Source organism: Terrapene carolina, unplaced genomic scaffold (genome assembly GCF_002925995.2).
Source record: "Terrapene carolina triunguis isolate 2854851 unplaced genomic scaffold, T_m_triunguis-2.0 Scaffold66, whole genome shotgun sequence".
NCBI lineage: Eukaryota > Metazoa > Chordata > Testudines > Emydidae > Terrapene > Terrapene triunguis.
In genome coordinates this window covers 54,849,877-54,873,223 of record NW_020664417.1, presented here as the reverse complement: position 1 = coordinate 54,873,223, position 23,347 = coordinate 54,849,877, and the positions used below count along the sequence as shown (strand labels likewise).

The window sequence follows — 23,347 nt, the reverse complement described above, 5'->3', positions numbered from 1 at the left end:
GGGGGGGGGGAGGGGGGAGGACACAACAGGGCTCAGGACCGAGGGAGCTTGCCGACAGCAGCTGCTGTCTCAACTTGCTGATCTACTTAAAAAGGCAGTGTATTTAGAGTGGGGTCAGCGTACTGAAAGGGGCAATGCACGTCTCTCTCTCTCTCACACACGGTGTGTGTCTCTGTCTCTCTTTGCCATGCTGTCTCCCCTCCCTCCATTCCTGCTGCCTTGTAGAGTGTGAGGCTACATTAACAACAATGGGTTAACCCTTGAGGGCTCAGCTGATTGCTAATTCATCATTTAGCAGCAAGGCATTCCCTGGAAAATATCCCACCCTCTGACTTCATCACCGCAACCAAGCTTCACAATCATCATCACTGTGTACCTGTTACTGTGTGTGTGTGTGTGTGTCTATATATATATACACACAATGTCTTTTTGTCTGTTGAAAAAAATTTCCCTGGAACCTATTCCCCCCCTTACGTTAATTTATGGGGAATTGGATTCACTTAACATTGTTTTGCTTAAAGACGCATTTTTCAGGAACATAACTACAACGTTAAGCGAGGAGTTACTGTACAGCTCACTAAAGAGTTGTGCTGACTTCCTGTGGGCTGACCCCAACACTGAATAACAGAGGGGATTAATGCTGAAACTGTCAGCATTGATTCTTGTGGGTTTGCAGGGGGATGATGCCAATTAGAGTAGTTAGCCTCCATTTTTGCGCCCTCAATCCTCAGGCTCATATGCCCACCCCTTATCACACTACTGAGCACAGTGATTAGAGATGCTCAACATTTTTCATCCAGAACTTTTTCTCCCCAAAAAAGGCAGATTTGAATCAACCAAAACATTTAGGGAAATTGTGGAGATTTTGGTGAATTGTTTCAGTCAAAACAAACAAAGAAAAAAAGTTGGAAATGTTGAAACAAACTACTTTTCAACCAATTTTCAATTATGGTAGACAGTGAGGCATAGACATAGGGAGGCCAGATAACAGGCATTTCAGCAAAGGCTTCGGTATGAACAGGAAGAGATTGTTTAATTGGACTGAGAGGAGGAAGTGCTAGATGAGAAGGGAGTGAAGTACAAAGAAAGGTCCATTATGTAGGCTGGAGCAAATCTGCAGAAGACTTTAATACAAAAGAAGGCAATTTTGAGCTGGACCCTGTAATAAATGGGGAATCATTGGTAATGATACAGGATGATGGTGGCGTAGTTGCATTTCTTTGTACCATACACATATGAAAGTGGGCAGCAATATTTTGCACATGTAGGAGTCTAAAGAGCAGGGACTTGGGGACAGAGATGTGCTAATTAAGTTAAGAAGAAAAATTAAGGAAGATTTTGGCAGTGATGCTATGAAGGCAGTGGAAAACAGGCAGTGTTGTGGAGCTGGAGATGCGCAGGTTTGCAGATGGAGTGCTCATGTTCAGAGATTATGCCAGATTATGATTAATGGAGACAAATTGGGGCATCTAAATTAGGGACGGAGATGGAGTAACTGGAGCTGTATAAGTAATTCTGTTAGTATAGTTTAGTCAGATATGACTTTTGCAGACTATGCATGCAGGTGACCTGCAAAAAAAGAAAAAAAAAAAGTCTGCTAAAATATTTGCTTTGTCATGCAAAATTCAATGTGAGAATCTGTACCTTTAATTTAAAGGTATATTTCTGGTTATTAATTTCTCTTGCAGTCTGGCAGAAGCCCAGATGGCTCTTGAAGACACAAAGACCAAATCAGCCACTACCCTTTTGGCAGCAGAGGATGAAATTGTTCATCTAAAAGCAGCGTAAGAAAAATGTGATGTACTGTAGAGCTATTTGTGGCAGTAAGGCAGCATGCAAAGACACAGTTTGTGATTTGTTTGTGTTTTGTTTACATTTTTATAATGCTCAGTTCCCCACTGTCCTATGCTACTCCAAATAAAGGGGAATAATTCCTCCTACTAACACATGAGACCAGGTAAAGCTTTTGTCATGTGTTGTTCCCCTTTATAAAGTTGACTGACTGATCCTGATCAGTTGGATACAGCTCTTTTGGCTGGATAGGCTTTGAGGTTTTTTTTCCCCTCTGTGTTCCTCTCTCCAGTTGTCTGGGTTTAGTTACAGTTATTTATGCAGGGGTACTTTGCTAATAATCTCTCTCTTTTCTTTTTTTTTACCTCACTTTTCTTTGGAGCATTTAAAAAAGCATGGTTTGGACACATCTGGCTTTCTCTTAACAGCCAGTTGGTTAGAGCTTTGGCTCTGTGTATAGAGAGGCCCTGTGACTTAGTGGAAGTAGATCCAGGGTGTGAGGTCCCATGTTGGTTGTATGTCCAGTGTGAGTAAATCATGTGTGAGAGGTCCCAGGAGTGTCATATGCAAAACCTGAGGTGTATTAACAGGAGTGTTGTATGAAAGACTTGGTAGATAATTGTTCCCCTCTACTTGTATGGGTGAGGTCCCAGCTGGAATACTGTGTGCAGTTCTGGGCACCACAAACTTAGAAATATGTGAACAAATTGGAGAGAATGTCCAGAGGAGAGCAGTAAAAATTACAAGATGTTTAGAAAGCATGACCTCTGAGGCCTGGTCTACACTAGGACTTTAATTCGGATTTAGCTGCCTTAATCCGAATTAACCCTTCACCCGTCCACACTACAGAGCCAGTTAATTCGAATTAAAGGGCCCTTTAAATCGATTTCTGTACTCCACCTCGACGAACGGAGTAGAGCCTAAATCGATTTTGTTAATTCGAATTAGGGTTAGTGTGGACGCACACCACCGAATTACTGTGTTTAAGTTAATGGGGTAGTGTGGCCGCACACCACCGAATTAATGTGGTTTAAAACCGAATTAAGGTGCTTAGTGTGGCCGCGCACAATCGAATTTATACAACCTGTTTCCCAAATTCGAATTATCTAAATTCGGATTAATCCTGTAGTGTAGACATACCCTGAGAGAAGTTTGAAAAAATAGAGACAAGAAGGGACATAGGATCACAGATTATATGGAAGGGAACCTCGAGAGGTCATATAACCTATTCCTGTGCATTTAGGCAGGCCAAGTATACCTAGATTATCCTGACAGGTGTTTATCTAACCTGTTCCTAAAAACCTACAATGAAGGGGATTTCACAGCCTCCCTTGGTAACCTATTCTAGTACTTATCTATCCTAATAGTTAGAAATATTTTTCTAATGTCTGACCTAAGTCTTGCTTGATATGGATTAAGCCAATTCTTGTCCTGTGAACGCCGAGAACAATTGATCACCATTCTCTTTATAACAGTCCTTAACATATTTGAAGACCATTATCAGGTCCCCCTTCAGTTTTCTTTTCTTAAGACTAAACATTCACAGGGTTTTTTAAAAAACTTTTCCTCATAGGTCAGGTTTTCTAAACCTTTTATCATTTTTATTGCTCTCCTCTGGACTCTCTCCAATTTGTCCACATCTTTCATAAAGTGTGGCTCCCAAAATTAGACACAGACTCCAGCTGAGGCCTCAGCAGTGCCAAGCAGAGCGTAACAGTTACCTTCCACATCTTCCATATGACAATATACTCAGAATGATATTAGCCTTTTTCACAACTGCATCACATTGTTGACTCATATTCAATTTGTGATCCACTATAACCCCCAGATCCTTTTCTGTAATACTACTGCCTAGCCAATAATTTCCCTTTTGGTTTTTGATTTTTTCCTTCATAGGCATAGTAACTTTGCACTTGCCTTTATTGAATTTCATACTGTTGATTTCAGATCAGTTCCCCAATTTGTGGAGGTAATTTTGAATTCCAATCCTGTCCACCAAAGTGTTTGTAACCCCTCCCAACTTGCTGTCATCCACAGATTCTATAAGCATACTCTTCACTCATTATCCAAGTCATTAACGAAAATGTTGAAATGTACCAGACCCAGAACAGACACCTGTGGGATCCCACTAGATACCTCATCCTAGTTTGACAGCAGAACACTGATAATTACTCTGAGTTTGGTTATTTCATCCAGACCACATTTCCTTAGAGGTGACAGCTTAGTTGACTAGTCAATTCATCCTTCTTATCTCCAGGTCAATGCTATCTTTTCACTAGCAGAAAAGAAGTTTTGATCTAACAGGATGTAAGATTATTCTGATATTTGGCTTTTCAAAAGAGGTGATTTAGTCATGCTTGTTAAGCAAGATGCCTGCACTTTAAATGTAAATGGAAGTGCTCCACTGCTTGAAAATAATGGGGACCTTATATGCCTAATAACACTGTAGGAAATGGTGTAACTTTTCTTCAGTTCCCCTTTTCCTTCAGGACATTTAAGACAGAGAGGGGACTGTTCCTGACAAGAAACCAGGTCATAAAAGCTTTTAAATCATGCCCTGCTCCCTCAGAAGAAAAGCCTGGTGGGGTTTCTTGCAGCCCAAAGAATTGATCCCAGTATTTCAGGGATGATTAAGAAGTCCATTCTTCCAGTTAGCTGGTCCTTGTGCAACTGATGTACTGGGAAAAAAAGTAGCGTTCTTGATCTTATGAACATTCCAACATTTCCATGCTTGGGTAGGTAAGGTTTACCCATACATCTTAGATAATTATAAGACACCTATCAGTATGGTATATAAGTACCAAGAGGGACAAAGGTGTTCTTTCCTAATCAATGGATTGTGAGGCTGAGAATCATGTTTCTGCCTTAATCCAGTTGGCTCTGGTTACACCGTGGGTGTGCCTGCCAGTCTGGAATCCATAACAACATGTCTGGATATCGAGTTCTGAATGCATTATCCTAAGTGTCTCTCTAACTGCGGTTGCTTAATCATTGATCACTTCAGTTTGAGCTCTGTCTGGCTGTTCTTGTCCCTGGATCTAATATATAATCTCACCTGATGCTTGCAGGATAACAGTAATTGGCAGAACTCAGTGATGGATTCCCAAATAGGTTCTGGGAATAGATTCTCAGATACTAGCCTTTTGAATGCCAACTTGGGGCACAAAGGGACCCATTCTTATGGTCTTTCATAAAGATGGGCTCCCTTCATCTATTGGGTAGAGTCTAGATCAGGCAACTCATTGCTTCAACCTGGAGTTTAAAGGCCAGGTAGTAGGGATCCAGATATAGCATACCAGCATAAATTGAGGTTTGTGGACAGAAAGCATAAAGATGAATGCGTGAGGACCTAGCCCACCAAATCTTCTTATAGCAAGAGAGGAATTTTCTATCATTCTCAGTCATTCATGGGTATAGTAGCCCTGAATTTCATGGCAGTCTGGCTCAGTGAGTCAGATCTAGCTAGAGGAATTGGAACTGCATGAGTCCTTATTCTTAGTATGTTTTAAATGACTGTATAGGTTTCTAAATAAAGTGCAAAGTAGTGACAGTACTGTTTTTCATATTCTGAGAATCATTGCCTCTGAGGCTGAATACTTTCATCTATAGATACTTCCCTCACCTATGAAAGGATAGCCTATTCAGCAGTCATCTCAGTTGGTCACATATATACACTCTGAGACAGATCCTCTGTTCCATAAACCTGATAGTCAAAGGTGACCAGGAGCCTTATGACTATCAGCCTGGTTCTTGAGCAGGTGCACATGAGGAGTTTTTTAGAATGGTTATCTTGCTGTTCCCCTATGTGTAAGCAGGTTATATGTTCCACATCTTAGGTTCTGTGGCTCTTTGATCAAGGCTTACTCCACAAAAAAAATCAACCTCATGATCTCTAACAGGTGATACTTGTATATCTTTCAGATCATTACAGATTTGAGCATTCCTCCTTTGAAAGACAGGTCCTATATGCTGTAGTTCATCCATTTTCTCAGTTTTTCTTAACTATACCCTCTGTTCTGGTACTGGGTACTTGAAGTTCCCATTTGTCTAGGAGGACACAGAAGGATCTTGGAGACTGGTAATTTCTTATCTGTTAATTTGATTTCTCCAAATCCTGTACATAGAAACCCAGGCATCCATTTGCTGTTATTGTTGTGTCTGGATTTCAGATAGTTGTCCTGGATTTTTTCTTAATTTTCTTTGTAGGTTTTTTTAAGCTGAAGTCTTATTGCTCAAGAAGATCCTAACTGATCAGAGCCAGGCAGCCCATTTTTAGAGAGAGTGATGTCATAGAATATCAGGGTTGGAAGGGACCTCAGGAAGTCATCCAGTCCAACCCCCTGCTCAAAGCAGGACCAATCCCCAACTAAATCATCCCAGCCAGGGCTTTGTCAAGCCTGACCTTAAAAACCTCTAAGGAAGGAGATTCCACCACCTCGCTAGGTAACCCATTCCAGTGCTTCACCACCCTCCTAGTGAAAAAGTTTTTCCTAATATCCAACCTAAACCTCCCCCACTCCAACCTAAACCTCCCCCGCAAAAAACTTTGCCTTTTTTCTTTCTCCATCTGCTAGAAGGAAGTACTTGTATCCACTTATCTGGTTTGGTATAGTGGAACTTAAACAGGATACAACCCCAACTGAAATCAATGGGAGTCTTTCCACTGACTTGAGTGGGAGCTGTATCATGTCCTGAGACAAATACATGATTGCCTCCTTTCTTTCCTGCCTTCACTGCACTGTGGGTTAGTTTTTTTGTTTTTGTTCAGTTTTTGTTTTTTAATGATATTGAGAAATTATGCATAAAAGAACAAGAGAAATTTGTTCTTTGGTTTTATGGCCCACAACAGTTGAACACATTCAGCAACTGAACATTTTCTAATACATTCATATATGGTATATTACTCTACGTGTCTGTTTTTTTTCTTTAAAAGAAAAATGCCAGAATATTTTTGAAAGGACTTAATTTTTAATGTATATTTTCAACCCTATGAAAGAACTGAAACTGCTCTGATCTCAGCATGCTTTCATCAAAATTTTTCTCCAAATACCCTCTTATTATCACTGTGCTTCTATGTCAGTAGAGCAATAATTAATCTGGATTCTGGCATTGTGTGTCTGTTTTTTGGGGCTTTTAAAATTGTATTTTAATCCTATTCAGTCTGTTATTCTTTTCTTGAAATTTTATTGCTGGGTTATTTATTATTTTGTTGAATTGATCATAGTTAAGGCTATTGACTGTTTAATTTGGCCTCTTTTTTCTAATTGTATTCCTTTTTTATTTAAGAAAATCTGATTATTTCATAGTACAACTTTTTTAGTTTTTAATGACCACTCATTCTCCCACTCCAGAATTACCTCTCATGCTGTAATCAGCCAGGCACCATTAGTATGAGTCTTAAAAACTCCCTCACTCACTGATGCACTTCTGGAAATGACAGAATTTGAATGGGTCATTTGATGGGAGTGGAACATCAATACAGAAAAAGTAAAAATCTTACAAATGAAGATGAAATGGTCAGCTGGAACAATTTACAGTAAGCAGAACAAACAAAGGAGCAGAGGACATGCATCCATTAGTTAGAGGTAGAGGCTACCTAGTGTGCTCCATCTAAATAGAGGGGAGTCAAGGTTGGTTAAAAGATTAATGGGTTTACCTTAACAGGCTTGAGTAAAACTGAATGAAGGAACAAAGTGCCAGCCTTTATAATATGCTGTATTTTTATATAATAATCATTGATTTAAATAATTAATTTGTAAGATTTTTAACTTTTTCTGTATTGATGTTGCACGATTCTCCTCAAATGACCAATTCAAATTCAGTCATTTCCAGAAATGCATTGGTAAGTGCTGAAGTTTTTATGACTCATATTGATGGTGCCTGGCTGATTACAGTATGAGACGTAATTCTGGAGTGTGAGAAAAGAAAATTCACAACATTCTTTACAAACTAATTTATGTGAAAACTTAAAGCCTGAAGGAAGCTAAATACCAACAAAGTGTTAAGGGGCCAAAAAACTGATGAGGTATTATGAGTGATTAAACCATGATGATGATGAAGATGAACTATTTGTAATGCGGAAGCACCAAGAGGCCTCATCCCAATGGTGCTAGGGGCTGTATAAACATATAAAGAAAAGATGGTTGCACCCATGTACACCAGTGCTGAATTTGGGCTACTGATACTACAACAGAGCATGTTTGAACTGCTGAAATTGACATTCTGTGGCCCTTTTGATTAAACACTAGTTTTCTGGGTCTTATAGCTCTGGTGTTGTAATTTGCATTAGCTTTAGAAACTTCACACAGAATTTCTTAGGCTGTGAATTTTTTTTTAAATTAACTTCCATCAGTTTAAGTTATCCATTTTATTTTTAAATAATATATAGAAAAGTTTAAGAATCTATGGTAATTTTTTTTTACCCTTTAACTGAAAAGTTCTTAAAAACTGCAAATTAATCAGCAAGTAAGCATGAATGTGTGGTAAACTGGTACCTTTTTTAAACAGATGAATTTTTAAGGCATGCGCGTGAACATCCATAGCTGCTTTTCAGAATGTTGTTGTGATTTTTCACAGAACACATTATTTACCACCATTTGTTCCTATTAATGATTTAGGAACACCCACAGACCCAATATCTCCTACAATCCCCATAATGTTCAGACCTCTTTAGTGTCAGTGGGAAAACTGATAATGTTCTACTGATTTTGGATCAGTAGTTTTATAGAGACTGTATAATATTTATTAAATAGAAAATTTAAAACAACTTAATTCTCACTCATGCTAGACTAGCATTGAAAGGGGATAATGTCAAGGCTTTCAAAGACTAGAGGTTGGTCTACTGTATCTGTCCCATAAAGAGGGTCTTTTCTTCTAGTGCTTTGTTTTTCTTTTCTATATCTTTAAAAAATTAATCCAATATGTGGTGGCTGCTCTTTTAAATTTGTGATTTAGTGTGGGATTAGCAGTGAACATAGCAGGGTACATGTACTCTAACTGGCTTTAAGCTATAACACGTGACACTGTTTTTCTTATGAGTAAGGCAGGCACCTTTTTAAGTAGGTCTCTGAAGGTACAATAATTATTTGCAATTATTATCTGCAGTTGCGATAGTTATTTCAGATAAAAAAAGAGGAAACTCTTCAGATCTTTATAGAACTACAGATGAGGATCATCTCATTTTGTACTTAAACATCTTGACGGGTGTGCTTGTGAATAGTGTTAATTGACAAAAGGCAGGAAATACTGAATTACTTTTTCCTTGTCTGATTTTGTTGTTATTGCAGACACCCTGTCCTTCTGACACTCTGCATTGCCTAGTCATAATAATTGTTAAGGACACTGTGGCAGATGAACTGCATGGCACTGTGTTCCTTTTTACTACTTTCTTATCAGAACATAAAAATGGCCTTACTGAGTCAGACAAATGGTTCACCTAGCCCAATATCCCGTCTTCCAACAGTGGCCAGTGCCACATGGTTCAGAGGGAATGAACAGAACAGGGCAATTATTGAGTGATCCATCACCTGTTGTCCACTCTCAGCTCCTGGAGTCAGAGGGTTAGGGACACCTGGAGCATGGGGTTGCGTCCCTGACAGTCCTGATGAATGGACCTTGATGGACCTATCCTCCATGAATTTATCTAATTCTTTTTTGAACCCAGTTATACTTCTGGCCTTCACAATATCCCCTGGCAACAAGTTCCCCAGGTTGACTGTGCGCTGCGTGAGGAAGTACTTCCTTATGTTTGTTTTAAACATTCTGCCTATTAATTTCATTGATTGGCCCCTGTCCTTGAATTACGTGAAGGGGTAAATAATATTTTCCTATTTGCTTTCTCCACACCAGTCATGATTCTACAGACCTCTATTGTACTCCTCCTTAGTCGTCTCTTTTCTAAGCTGAACAGTCCCAGTCTTTTTATTTTCCCCCCATATGGAAGCTGTTCCATACCCCAGTTCCTAATACACCTGAATCTTCCCTCCCAGAACCATTGTCTCATTCATGCAATGAGACCCTGCAGTTCTAATTGGCCCTGCATGTGGAACTGGGTGCATTTCAGAGGATGCTACCATGAAGGTCCTGGACTTTAGTCTCTTACCTAGTAGCCAAAATTTGGCCTCCAGGACCCCTCTCCTACCTTCTCAATGTCATTGGTACCTACATGTACCATGACTAGGATTCCGTGACTTTCTGTGACCTTTGTGACTTCTGCAGTGGCCAGTGTGGCTGACCCTAGGGCCGCCCAAGCAGCTGGCTCCGGGGACAGCTGCTCAGGTGGCCCTGGGGACAGCCACACCAGCTGCTGCTGGAGTGGCCCCAGGGATGGCTGGAGCAGCCACGGTCCACAGCCCCCGGGCAGCGGTCCCTGGGCAGTCAGACGGCATGTCTGCGGCCCCCGGGCAGCGGTCCCTGGGTGGCTGGCCAGAGCAGCCGTGGTCCACAGTTCTGGATGGCCGGCCGGAGCAGCCCTGGTCCACGGCCCCCAGCAGCGGTCCCCAGACATCATCCCCCAGCAACCGCCCCCCTCCTAGCAGCAGGCCCCCTCGCCCCCCAAGATTTAGTCACAAGTATTTTTAGTATAAGTCATGGACAGGTCATGGCTGTGAATTTTTGTTTATTGCCCGTGACCTGTCCATGACTTTTCACTAAAAATACCTATGACTAAAACATAGCCTTAACCATGACCCACCGGCTCCTCCCTGGCACTGCACATAAGTCTATCTTGATGTCTTGAGAGGTCTGTACCTTTGCACCCAGCAGGCAATTCACCATGTGGTTGTCCCAGGCATCACAAACCCAGCAATATGTATTTCTAATAATTGAATCCCCCATCACTATTATCTGTCTTTTCCTAATAACTGGAGTCCCCTTCTCTGGAGGGGTATCCTCAGTGTGAGAGGATACCCTGATGTCATATTGGCCTAAGTTAGGAGCATGTTTGTTAGGCGTATCTGCCTCTCGCATGCCCTTGCAAAACTCCCTGGTTTGCTGCTCCTGTTTGTTAGCTCCTTTGGTCACTTATTAGATGGCTTTTTAAACCCCCTTTCCCTCTGAGTTAGCCATTCCCCCTTGTCAAGGGATTATGATGCATAAAAGTTTTCCTCCCCCGCCCGTCTCCAGAAATAAACCCACTAGTTTTCTTTCCTGATTATTTATTTCATTAGAAATATCTGCTCCCCTCTTGCCTCTCTTTGCTGGAATTCCTTGCTGTAGGAATTGGAGGACTTGACTAGTGATGTCACAGGAAAGTAACACTATGGGCAACTTGTCCTCATTTGAGGCAGGAAATTCCCTTGCCCTTGCCACAGTGGCCATTCTTACATTACATGTAGATCTTTCCTCCCTCCAGTGGAGGGAGAAAGATCTGCAGCTCAGGTGGCAGCCTCATTTGGTATCGCTAGTCAAGCCCTCCAAAGATCTCACCAGTAAAGAAAGGGAAGGAAGGACATAGAAAACATTCAGAGTTTTATTTGTTTTTTGGAGTGGGGAGAAGCATAGGGGGAAACTTGGAGACATCTCTTTTATATATAGTAAAGAAGCAGTAAAGGGCAATATAAATGTGTATAAAATTGCTTTGCAGGGCATCTAACAATGTTTAAGAATCATCATTATCTCTCCCTCTTTTGGGGTGAGGGAGAGCTTCAGTAAGGTTACAGCCTCATGTGACATCATTATTCAGGGCCTCCAAAAATCTTGCCAGGGTACTCCTGCAGAGAGAGGAAAAGGAGGACCTGATGTAAAAAAATAAAAGAACCCCAAACTCCTTTTTTAAAAAGTTTGAGACTCTAATTAATTTGTGACACACAGGAAAGAGACTGACCTTGTTCACCTGACATGGTCCTGGAATACATAAGGGTAATTAATATCCTCTGTCACATGACAAGAGTCTGTATACACAGAGTAGCAATTAAGGGGGAAAAAACAATTTTGGGTTGGTTTTGCAGTTCATTGCTAACTATGGAGTTCCCTGTGTTTCTCTCTAGAAGTTAACCTCTCCATTATTTTTACAAAGCTTTTTGTATTTAATATGGATTAATAAATAGGTCATTTAGATTGGTAGAAGGGCCCCTTGTCACCAGTTTTATGTTGTTTGATTAAGTCTGAAGGCTTCCCAAGCACAGGAAGAGAGCGCTTTGAGGAATCTGGATCGTCTGAATGATTATGAGCAACAGGTTCAAATACTAAAGGATGAGATTGCCATCCTGGGTGCCCAAAAATCTGTTCTTCACAGCAGGTATGGACCCTAATTTGACAAATCTTTAAAACATACACAGGAAGCAAACCAAAAACTGAATTTATGATCTCCCAAGCTAGGATAACATATGTTGAGCTGCTACTGAAGAGGAAGAGAAATTGCAGATACATAGTTTTAGATTGAAAAGAAAACATAAACTAAACCTCCCCATCCTATAATGAAGCAACATAAGCGTTTCCACCAAATTTATTTTGAAGGAAGAAAGGGGGGGTAATATTTTCATTTCAGCCTGTTCTGTTGAGCTTCAGGAAATGTACCAAAAGGACAGCCTTGCAGAATGTACTGAGAAACTTCTTATGGGCAGAAGCAATGCGTTATTTCTTGCTGTAAGGCTTTTGGAGCACCATACCATTCCAGTACAAGACTGTTTGCTAAATGTGCCATTTAGTCACTGTACATTGGTAATGGAAGAGGTACAAATTCCAGAAGTTTTACTTTTTAAAATTCTGTTTCTCTGGTACAAAGTGCTTACCTCCACACACTTTTGGAACTGCTTTAACTATATTGCTTTAGAAACCAGTTTATGGGAATAAGCTATACTGGGATACACAATTTTATACTGGTATAACAGCATCCATACTGGGGCTTGTACATCTTTAACTATATCAGTATAAAACCACACCCTAAAGCAAAATAGTTAAATTGGTATAAAAATTGTGTGTAGACCAGACCAAAACTTTCTAAAGGTAATGAGATGACCTTAAAACTACTTTTCATCACACTTTCAGACTTGCACGGAGTCGCTCTCCTTCTCCAAGGCCCTGTCGAAGTAGATCACCTAGTCCTCTTCCACTCAGGAGCTGCTCACCTGGCCGGGCCAGGCTTACGAATGCTGCACGTCATGCCCACCTGGTGGCTCGCTTTAGTGAGATTTATACTCAAGAACGCTTGGATGCACAGAACCTTCTGAGGACTTATATCGATGATCTGGAGATAGTGCAGAGGATAATATATGTTGCAGCTGTGGTATGAAATGTTTACAGTATTTTTTTCCATTACAGTTTGTGCACATACTTTATGTAAAAATAATATGACCTGGCTGGATTACAACTTGCTTCACTTGATACATTTTTTGTTGTTCCTATTTTTCATTTCAATTCCCTCAATTTAGTATCCTTTTGATCTTTTCTCTAAAACATGGCAGTTCCTGGCTGCGGGGCTCACACCACTTCATTTAAACTAGTTTTAAAAACGAATATTTACAAGCCACTAAGGCCTGTTCATATGATGCTTCACATTAAGTCACAGAAGATATCTAGATGCATATTTTCTGAATGTTCTGGGTATCATATAAGAACCTAGGTAGGTAGATAGAGTAGGAGATAGAGTAGGGAGTCAAGAGGAGTCCTTAATTCTATTCATGGCTTTGCCACAGCTCACTTTATGGCCTGTGGCAGGTTGTTTTACTTTTCTGAGCTTAATTTTCTCCCTCTATAAAATTGATGTAGTACTTAGCCATAGCAGAAAGATATTGTGAATCTTAATGGATATGGTCCTGAGAGGGGTTGAGCACCTGCAGCTTCCACAGATGTCATTGGGACTTGTGAATGCTCAGCACCAAGCCTTGATGGCAAGCATTGCTGTGTAAATGCAAAGTGTTATTTTTCCCTAAACTAGCAATTTTCAACCAAATTACACAATCAAACTACAAATCCTCTTACTAACAGACAACGTGTACTGCTGTAGACATGTTATGCTATAGAGCTTAAGATTCTAAGTACAACATCCTGTCCACTGACATCTTTGAATGTGTTAAACTGCAGTACTTGATTTTGCAAGTGTTGGAATCTTATGGAAAAATAGAAAGTTCTAGCTGGAAAGTCTGAAGCATTCTAATCTGATTTGTCACCTGGAATTTAAAAACAAGTGTGATGTATCTGAGAATACCCTCTATAAGGTGTATTGTTTCTAAACACCACCATTTTAATATGAGAATTTTTCTCCCCAGGAAACTATAAAGACATTTGGCCAAATTTATCTCTTGATATCAGTGAGGTTACTCTGGGAATGTGTCTGGACCATTGTTTGAAAATCAAACCTATTTTCTTGCTCAGAGTTATAAATATAACTGGTTGTTTTAACATTTGCAGGAGTCTTTCCATGCAGCGAAGATGGCCTTCAGACAATTCAAAATGCGTGTGAGAAAGACTCTGTCTCTAACTTACTCAGGGCCTGAATCACTTGAAGACACTGTCCTGGATTATATAGTTCGCCATGAGGATTTATATGATGTTCAAGCCAGTGTCAATGTAAGTCAGAGGCAATGTGAAGCCAGACTATTAATATTTTGTACAAACCTGAAATTCATCTTACTTTGAAGTAGTTTTACTAGGGAGAAGTTAACAGCATTAATTTCATCAATAAGTTTTCTCATACAGTAATATAACATGCTAGTGTTTGTATCTGTTTGATATACTTTTATTTGTGACTGTAGTGTCTGTTTTTGCAAAAGTAATGCCATTTGCAAAATAAAATCTAGCTACAGTAAATAAAACAACTGTATGATGCTTTCAGTAGTAGTCTAGGAAGCACTGTACTGCACTCAAAATCAGTATACCAGTCCTAGGACTGATGTCAGCATTAATGCTGATATTGTGATGTCATTTCAGAAATAGAGGCAATAGTCCCTGAAATAACATAAGGCAGCATCTTTGGTGTTCTGTGTACCTTTTATTTAAGGGGGTTTTGTGGTAGTGAAAGTTAGGAGGGTCAAGTGTTTCAGTATCGGCCCGTCTGTAATTACAAAGCTTTGGTAAGCTCAAATTCGTCATCACTAGTGAGTAACTAGATATGTTATGTTTATTTTCAGGAAGTAATTCGTGCCATGAATATCAATCCTAAAATTTCGTTCCCACCAGAAGTTGACTTCATCATGATCAGCAGTTTGATTCGGGAGTTGTGCCGTGTAGCTTTTTCAATGCAGACCTTGGTTCCTCCCCTCGATATTGCATTTGGTGCAGATGGAGAACTTTTTAATGAGAGCAAGTAAGAACTCTGAAATATTCAGTAATAGACTCCTACCATAGAAATTAGAGATGGAAAAGACCCATCAGGCCACATAGTCCATCCTTCAGCCAGTTTAGCCTATTTAAATTACAGTTTAAGATTGCTGGTAAACTTTACTTGTTTAGTTTGAGTTCTATTTCCCTACTATGTAGCACATTTGGTAGATAATTCAAGGGTTGTAGTGGAATATGTATGCAAAGTATGTAAACTTTGGGCAATATATTTCACTTATTAGTCACTTTTTCAACCAACAGGGCAACAATTTTATCTATAAACTCCAGTCTCATGTGTATATTTGATTATAAAACCTTTACTAAAAATATTAAGAACAATCTTCCTCTCACTGCCAAATTCCCCTCTGCTACCAATGTATTAAAAAGATTCTTCTTGCTACTTCCTCCATTGTTACTTGCCCAGTTCATTAGAAGCAAAGTTCCAGTGAGCTCTGACAGATAGTGCCTGCCTTCAAGGGTCTCACAAATCTCAGGATTCTCTGCACATCCTTTCTGGCAGCTGTTCTGTGGATTCTGAGCTCTTTGGTGCCCCATCATCACTTGTTGCCACAGATCAGCATGGAAGGAGAAGCCACTTCTTAGAGAAGTGAAAATCCTTTGTAGAAATGGGATTTTCTTTAACATTTTGTGAACTAGGGTTTAAGGGCTCTTTCAAGGCTCAGAGTTGGCTGCTCTGTGAACTGATAGAGAATCCTAGAGCACTTCTGAGGCCTTCCAAGCAAGCACCAGAGTCCACTGCTCAAAGTAAATTTGCTTTCAAGGAGGAAGAAGTTAAATAAGGGGGCAAAAAGAAAGGCAACAACAGCAAGAAGGCTTAAAATAATTACTTTAAAACTGGAGGGAGGCAGAGGGGAACAGGTGAAGTAGTCATGGAGAGAGAGGAGGAATGAGAGGAAGGTGAAGCTTCAATGGGACAAAAGCAAAATCAGACATGATCAGAAGACATGGCTTTAGCCAGTTGCTGACCAGCCAGCTGTTTTGGCTATATTAGAAGGGCAATGGCCCCTAACTATTTTTAGTGTTATCACCCTTTCTCAGTCAACTAGATGTGTTTGGCCTTCAAAAGACCAGGGAGTGAGACAGAAGATAGAACCAATACATTTAAAAAAACCCTAAAAAGTCCAAAAATAGTTTTTCTAGACTTAAAAATATCACTGTTTTATAGGCCATTATCCTGGGATCTTTAAGGGCAGGGAACAAGTCATGTGTCCCACTGAAAAGGTGGAACTCTCCAGTGCCTAAGGGTAGATAGCTCCTGTTTCTAGCCCTCATGAATCATGAGATACCAGACCTTAAATATGTTTTTAGTCAGGACTGACCATTGCCCATCCTGCACCTAAGACTAGGGTAACTTTGGGAGTGGAAATGTTAAAATTTAAATTATGTAAAAAGGAAGAATTGCAGCAGTTTGAAAGTACTCAGAGGTTTTAAGGTACATGAAAAGTGCAATTTATAACACGGCCCTGCAATTTATTATATGGATATCACCAATAGACATGTGATGTAGATAGCTTTGTGTATATGTGTTTATATAATATGCAAGCATCAATAAACAAGTGTGCTGACAAAACTGTTTTAACACAATGATAAATTTTCTCTTGTGGCATAAAATGAACAGCTTATTGTTACCATCTGTGGCTTCTGACAAAACTAAATATGGAGGGTAACTTTATGATGTTACTGTGACTGACCTACTGAAACCCATGACGTCGGGGAGACTTTTGGTTCATAGAAGAAGGCCTCAAATTGAGGGAAAGTCCTATGTTTAACATGGAACTGTGGGGAACTGACTGTGGACATTGGTCAGGGAGGGAGAAAAAAGATGGAGAGGATTTGTGGGGGATGTGCAAAAGAGCAACATTTATGGGGAGGAGGAGAGATTGAAAGGATTGGTGTCTCCCAAGGTAACTTTGCTGGGCCCCCAGAATCCTAAATCTGGCCTTGCTAACTAGTTTGCCCAAAATCCTTTAAACTGGTTTCTTTGAAGGAAACTGATATTGTCCATTTAATATTTATTCCTAATTCATTTTTATTGTTGTATCTTTTATCTAATCATTTTTTGACAAGCAGTCCCAGGAAGATGTAATATGCATTGATTATCCAAACTCTGCACTTCATGTTGCCTGTCAGTGATGAAAGGGCTCTTGCTTACACCTGGGCTAAGCAGGTGTGCATCTGATGTGAAAGATTATTGTAACAAAATTTCTATTGGCACTGGCAGACCACATATGCCTATGTTAGATGAGTTTCACACAAGTACATTCCTTTTTTATACTTTATTTTTACATGTACCATTGAAATATTGTTAAGAAACATATTTACAAGCTATAATAAATATTCTGGCCTTATCAAGCGTAGCCATCACTGGTTTCTTTTATCATTAACATGGTAATATCCTCTTTGCTGTGTTTGAACAGATACCGTCGCAGCTATGACTCTGATTTTACGGCTCCCTTGGTGGTCTATCATGTGTGGCCTGCTCTGATGGAAAATGATTCTATTATTGTGAAGGGAGAGGCAGTCTCAAAGAGAGGTGCTCTGGTACGTACCCTTGGACTTGCTAAGGAAAGTCCTCCTATTTAAATTCTCTACAATGCAACTCTACTACAGGCAGGATTATTGTGTATCAAATCTCGATATTTATTTAGGGCCTGATCTTGTCAACACTTTCCATGCATTTAATTTTGCACATATGAGTAGCTCCATTGGCTTCAACATGCTGCTCATGTGCTTAAAGGTTAGCATGTGAAGTGTTTGCAGGATCACGGCCTTAGTTTGGGAAATATTCTTCTATTCATATAGTTAAGCCTTGACTTCAGCAAAGTAAGGCTGCTCCCAAATTTAGTTTGAATGAATGTACTTTTCTTAATATAGATCTGTGTCATACTGTGTTTTATTGTAGTGGTCTCGCAGGAGCAGGAGTAAAAGCAGAAGCAGAAGCCGCAGCATGAGCCCTATTCTGTCTCATTCTGCAAGCCCCAGCCGCACCTTGGTACAGTATAACATATCAATCATTTTACACTCAATATCATTAACAGAATCTAGGCATTCAGTAACATTACAAGCCATACGCACATGTTGAACCTGGGAAATAAGCATGCATATTGACAATCTTGCGTGGAATAAGATGAAGCATTATACTTACAAATAGGTACTTATGTACATCTGCTTCTGCATGGTGCAAAATAGGTGTTGAGTGTTACCATGTTAGTCAAATATGTAAAATTTGTTGATAAATAATATGGTCAATTGCTTGACCACACTTTGGTTTGTTATGAAATATATTCAAGTGGCCAAAATAATTAATGTCAGTCAGGTTTATTGCTCTAAGCCAATAATGACAGAGTAAAGGAAAATGGTTCTATGTGATACCATTCTCCGGGAAGTCATCTTGTGCAGCAATGTTACATTCACCTTATGCAGAAGGTGGGCTTCCAAAGTTCCATGTTTCTGCTGGCATTATTTATATGATGATTTTACAAGTTACACAGCTCTTGATGTATCACTGAAATCCAACCCATATGTTCCAGCTCCTTCACTTTTTGTTCTGTTTCTTCCTTATCTTTGTTTTGGATACTAGCATTTGAGGTACTGGTCCATGAAGGTACTTCCCTGGCTTGTACTAAGACACACAATAAATGTATCTTGATTTTGACAAATTTCCTATTTGCTTATGCCAAATGCTTACTTTAGCAAATGCAAGGAGTTATGGGATACTTACCATATACTTCACTTATGCTATAGGCGAGTTTAGGCTACCCCACTATTACAATATTTGTGCATAATGTTATTGGTGCTTTATACATACTTATATGGTGTGGTGTGTGTGTCTATGTGTATATATATTGGGGGCCCACCTTCTGCATAAGGTAAATGTAAAATTGCTGCACAAGATGATTTCCCAGAGGATGGTATTATGTAGAACCATTTTCCTTTACTATGTTTACCAGTATCGTACATGGCGTGTGTGTGTGTGTGTGTGTGTGTGTGTGTGAATGAAAAACTGTATGGTAAACTATCCTTAGTGCAGATCAAGTGTAGACTAATGAAAGTATTGATAGATTGTTGGTCTTATGTATATTATTTGCTGTCCTCCCTGTCCAGTTCTGCAAGTCTCCACCTTCTCTGACTTCCAGTCTCTCCTAAATTATCAAGTACAACCACCCAGAAGAATTTTAGGGCTCTCACTATATATAAATAGCACATTGTCCTTGCTTCTTAGAACTAGCAGTCTAAATTGACCCTCTAATGGAAGGCAGGAGCAACAAATCAGTGAGGTGGGGTTAGCGAAGGAAGGACTGAGCTCACAATAATAAGATTATGGGAGTGTGCATAAAAACTTTTCTGTAATTTTTGAATGATATTTGAATAGTTACCTGTATATATAATTTAAAATTGTTTAATCATACTATATATTTTGTGTGTGTATCTATTGTTAAGGTATTTATTTAATATAATATAAATGGAGTGTATTTATATATAAAAATATATATATTTTTATATATAAATACACACATACACACTGTGTGTGTATAAAATATGTGTGGGAGCATATAATAAATAAATACCTTATCATTAACAATATTTTGGTAGACTCACTTCTTGTGGGTGTCACGAAAGAAGAATGAGAGGAGGTAATTTGCTGAATTAAGCTTGAAGGTGGTATAGAGAACCCTCCTTTTAGTTGCCTGGCTGGTGGGTCTTGCCCACATGCTCAGGGTCCCACTGATCACCAGATTTGGGACTTGGTGGTTTGTTTGCCTTCCTCTGCAGCATAAGGCAGAAGTCACCTGATAGGATCATCTGGGCTTATCCTACTTAATCAATTCCCCATCATTGAGGGGCTGCAGGCATTGGTAGCACCTCAGTCTCCCCTGTTCTCTGCCTGGGGCACACAACCATTTAGTCTTCTGAGGACTGAAATGCTTTAGTCTTACCCAAGTTACTGGGCTCAATACAGGGTACCAGGGTGAAATTTAATGATCTATGACATACAGGAAATCAGACTAGATGATTTAGTGCTCCTTTCTGGCCTTAAACTCAATGAAATCTCTGAAATCCATGCCACTGTAAGTTCCACTTTGCATCATTCGTGTAGTTACATCAGTGCAAATTTTCTGAATGTAGACAGACTCTGAGATGCTTCCCTGGAGTGTAATGCCTTTTATTGAACCTGGTATGCTGACTTGCTCTTTGCTGTTTGCCTTGCAGTTACCTCGAAGTCGCAGCCCTTCCCCAATAAGGAGCGGAAGCCCAAGTAAGTGGGCGTATTCAGAATACAATGCCTCATGGTTTTCACATTAAGTGCTTGAAAGATTGAGTAAAGAGATCAAATAACACTGTGCACGTCTTTGTCTCCGACACACTTGTGGTGTTTTTAAAATGAGTGGCCCTTCACTTTTTCATTTTGTGAAAAGGCCAATGTTTCTGACTTTGGTAGGGCACCTTCTTTCTCATCCCTTCCAAACCATTATCACAATGTCTCTGACTGCTGGTTGCCTTTATGCTATGGCCAGCCAAGTACCCCCCACAGCTTCCTCCAGAACTGTCCTATAGTAAGTACAATTTGGCCCCTCTTCCATGAGAGAAGCAGGCAACTCTATGACTACTGGCTCTATACCTACAAATTCCAAATGGACTGGCTAACTGACCAGGATGAAATGAGGAATTTTTCAAAATTTCAAATGAAGTCCCTTCTTGAATCCACTCAGTGTAGTTACTTAGAAAAACAGCCATACTGAAATGTGTATTTTTCTCCAATAGGACTTTAAATTAACTGGATATGTTTCTGTGATTCTGTACATCCGGATCAGTCAACTTCAGTGGTGCCTCCTCCTGTTCCAAGAGTACCTCAAACCTCACTTAAGATAATGTGAATGGCAGTTTTGTGTTACTCCAAAGGGAGGGTTAAATGTCATTTTTGCTTAGTGTGTTTTTATAAGTTTAGTAGGTTTTTTATCATTATAGAAATTAGTTGAACCAATTTGATAAAAATTGCATAGACATTTAGGATCATACTCCCTATGGCATAGAGTTTACACAGCTTTTAGCAACCCTTGCAGAAATAGAGCAGCAGATCTAAGGATCACATCTAGAACATTTTTACCTGAAACAAAAGGATGCCATTTATTTTGACAACATATTTAACATCACATGAACATTACAACTTGTTGAGATTAGCTGTTACTTGAAAACAATGTCACTAGATGGTGCTTATTTACATTTCTAGAAGGCAGCACTAATCTCAGGATGAAACTTTTAATTACGTGAATAGCATTGTTTTGTCACTGATGTATCAACTGACGGTGGTCTCTGTTGTCTGACTGATGAAATACCGGTAGTTTATGACTGGCACAAGTGACTACAGCATTTCAGTCTCCAGGTCTTCAGTTACATTGATTTATGAAAGCACACAGCTAATGGGTTGTATGAAGTGTTGTGCTGGTTTTGGCATGGAATTCACTGTGCTTGTTAAATTCAGTCTGTTACTGAAGAAAGGAATCTCACTAGTGGTTGCGATTTGGACCTTACTGATATTTCAAAAGTGTGTCACTGAACATATTGAGGTTTGAAATACTTGCTTGGGATGCATTAACTATTCAGTATCTCCTCCAAATGCATACAGAACAAGATTTGAGCCTCCATTTGAACACAATCACAAAAGCTTGGCTATTAAAGACAGTAATTTGCTGCATTCTGAATTAAATAATTGATTATTTTGGTCTCAGAAGTATATTGGTTCTTCTGCCATTTTAAAGGATTTCTTGTCCATTTGTAAAAAGTTCATGTTAATATCAGAATATTTGTTTCTAAAAGAACTGATTTTCTTTTTTCTCTCCTGAACCTCATCTATAGGGCCAGCCTTAAATACAAGCAACACAAGTGACTGCTTGGGGCCTTGTGCTTTTACATAGGAACCTAGGATGTGTAATAATGGATCTGACCATTAGTTCATCAAGTCCAGTATCTTGTTTCAGTCCAATACCTGATGCTTCAGAGGAAAGTGGAAATTTCCCATAACTCAGCTTCCTGGTTGTGGAATGTAAATGGCTGCAGGCAGGAGGAATTCCTTCCTGTCCCATGTTGCAATCAGCTTATGCCCCAAAACATGAGATTTCCTTACTTTCATTGTAACAAAATCCATAGTTGTACCCGCTGTTAGTCATGAAGTTATTTAACTCTCTAAAAATTCACCTACATTCATTAATTCCATGACCTCTCTTAAGGGGACTTGTGCAGACTTGGTACACTCCCTTCTTCCTCCCCACAACTGCAGGGCTGTTTGAGGCTCTACAAACTTTAAGACCAGACCAGCCCAACTTCACTATACACTACTGTAACTATAATGTCACAATTGGTGCCTGTATACACAAACTGTGGGCCTGATTCAGCTCTGACCCTGGTTTTATACATATGTAATGTAAAAGTTACTCCTGATTTACACCAGGGTGAGAGATCTATGAGGGCTGGTATATGCAGAATCATTTCCACAGGTTCTCAGAATGAAGTGAGAGACACACCGAAATGGAAAAGGCACTCAAGTACGTGGTGGGCTCTCTTGTTGTCTGTGAAAATCAATGCACATATGGCCTCTGAAATGAACATTTAAAGAAGTTTGTTCCCTCTTATAAGCTCTTATATTGTTAGTTACAGCCAGGGAGCTGGGGTTATGGTTATTCTGTATACTTACACATCAACCCCATTATTAATATCTCTAGATAAATGTCTTGATTTTGAGCACTTGCAGCACTGAAGTCAGTGATCATAAGAATGATCATACTTGGTCAGACCAAAGGTCCATCTAGTTCAGCATCCTGTCTTCCAACAGTGGCCAATGCCAGGTGCCTCAGAGGGAATGAACAGAACAAGTAATCATTGAGTGAGCCATCCCCGTCGCCTGAAATAATCAGGTCCCTTCTTCAGGTGTCTAAATATGGACTTAGGTGCCTAAGTAATCAATATCACAGAATCTAATAATTGTTTCGGGCCAAAGAGATATGTTTTAGTAATATTAGCGTTCAGGTTTGATATATTATTTGACTTCCACATGTTCACTACAAAGACACACTAGATCACAATCTCTGTCATTTGACACATATTGTTCTGACAAGAAGCAGATTTTCATAACCAATTATAAGAAAATTAAATATCTTACAAAAGAGGCACAAACATATTTAATGGCCTGGGATCCATGATGGCCCCAGAGACACACCCCAGCAATACCTTTAGATGAAGTATCCCGCAAAGAACTAAAAATGCAAGTTCAGAAACAAAGATT

At 39.6% G+C, this 23,347-nt stretch overlaps 1 protein-coding gene across 1 annotated transcript in view; it reads left to right on the top strand.

Moving 5' to 3' along the window:
* Positions 1–22,889, top strand: part of SPATA18 (spermatogenesis associated 18) — a 41,179-nt gene extending 18,290 nt beyond the window's left edge. Inside the window, exons 5-13 of the mRNA XM_024215997.1 lie at positions 1,689–1,784; positions 11,894–12,028; positions 12,778–13,015; positions 14,140–14,298; positions 14,859–15,034; positions 17,487–17,610; positions 17,972–18,061; positions 20,281–20,326; positions 21,925–22,889. Coding sequence (XP_024071765.1) covers positions 1,689–1,784; positions 11,894–12,028; positions 12,778–13,015; positions 14,140–14,298; positions 14,859–15,034; positions 17,487–17,610; positions 17,972–18,061; positions 20,281–20,326; positions 21,925–21,983 — 1,123 coding nt within the window. The 3' untranslated portion in view covers positions 21,984–22,889. The remainder of the gene's footprint in view (positions 1–1,688; positions 1,785–11,893; positions 12,029–12,777; positions 13,016–14,139; positions 14,299–14,858; positions 15,035–17,486; positions 17,611–17,971; positions 18,062–20,280; positions 20,327–21,924) is intronic.
* The last annotated feature ends 458 nt before the right edge of the window (positions 22,890–23,347 follow it).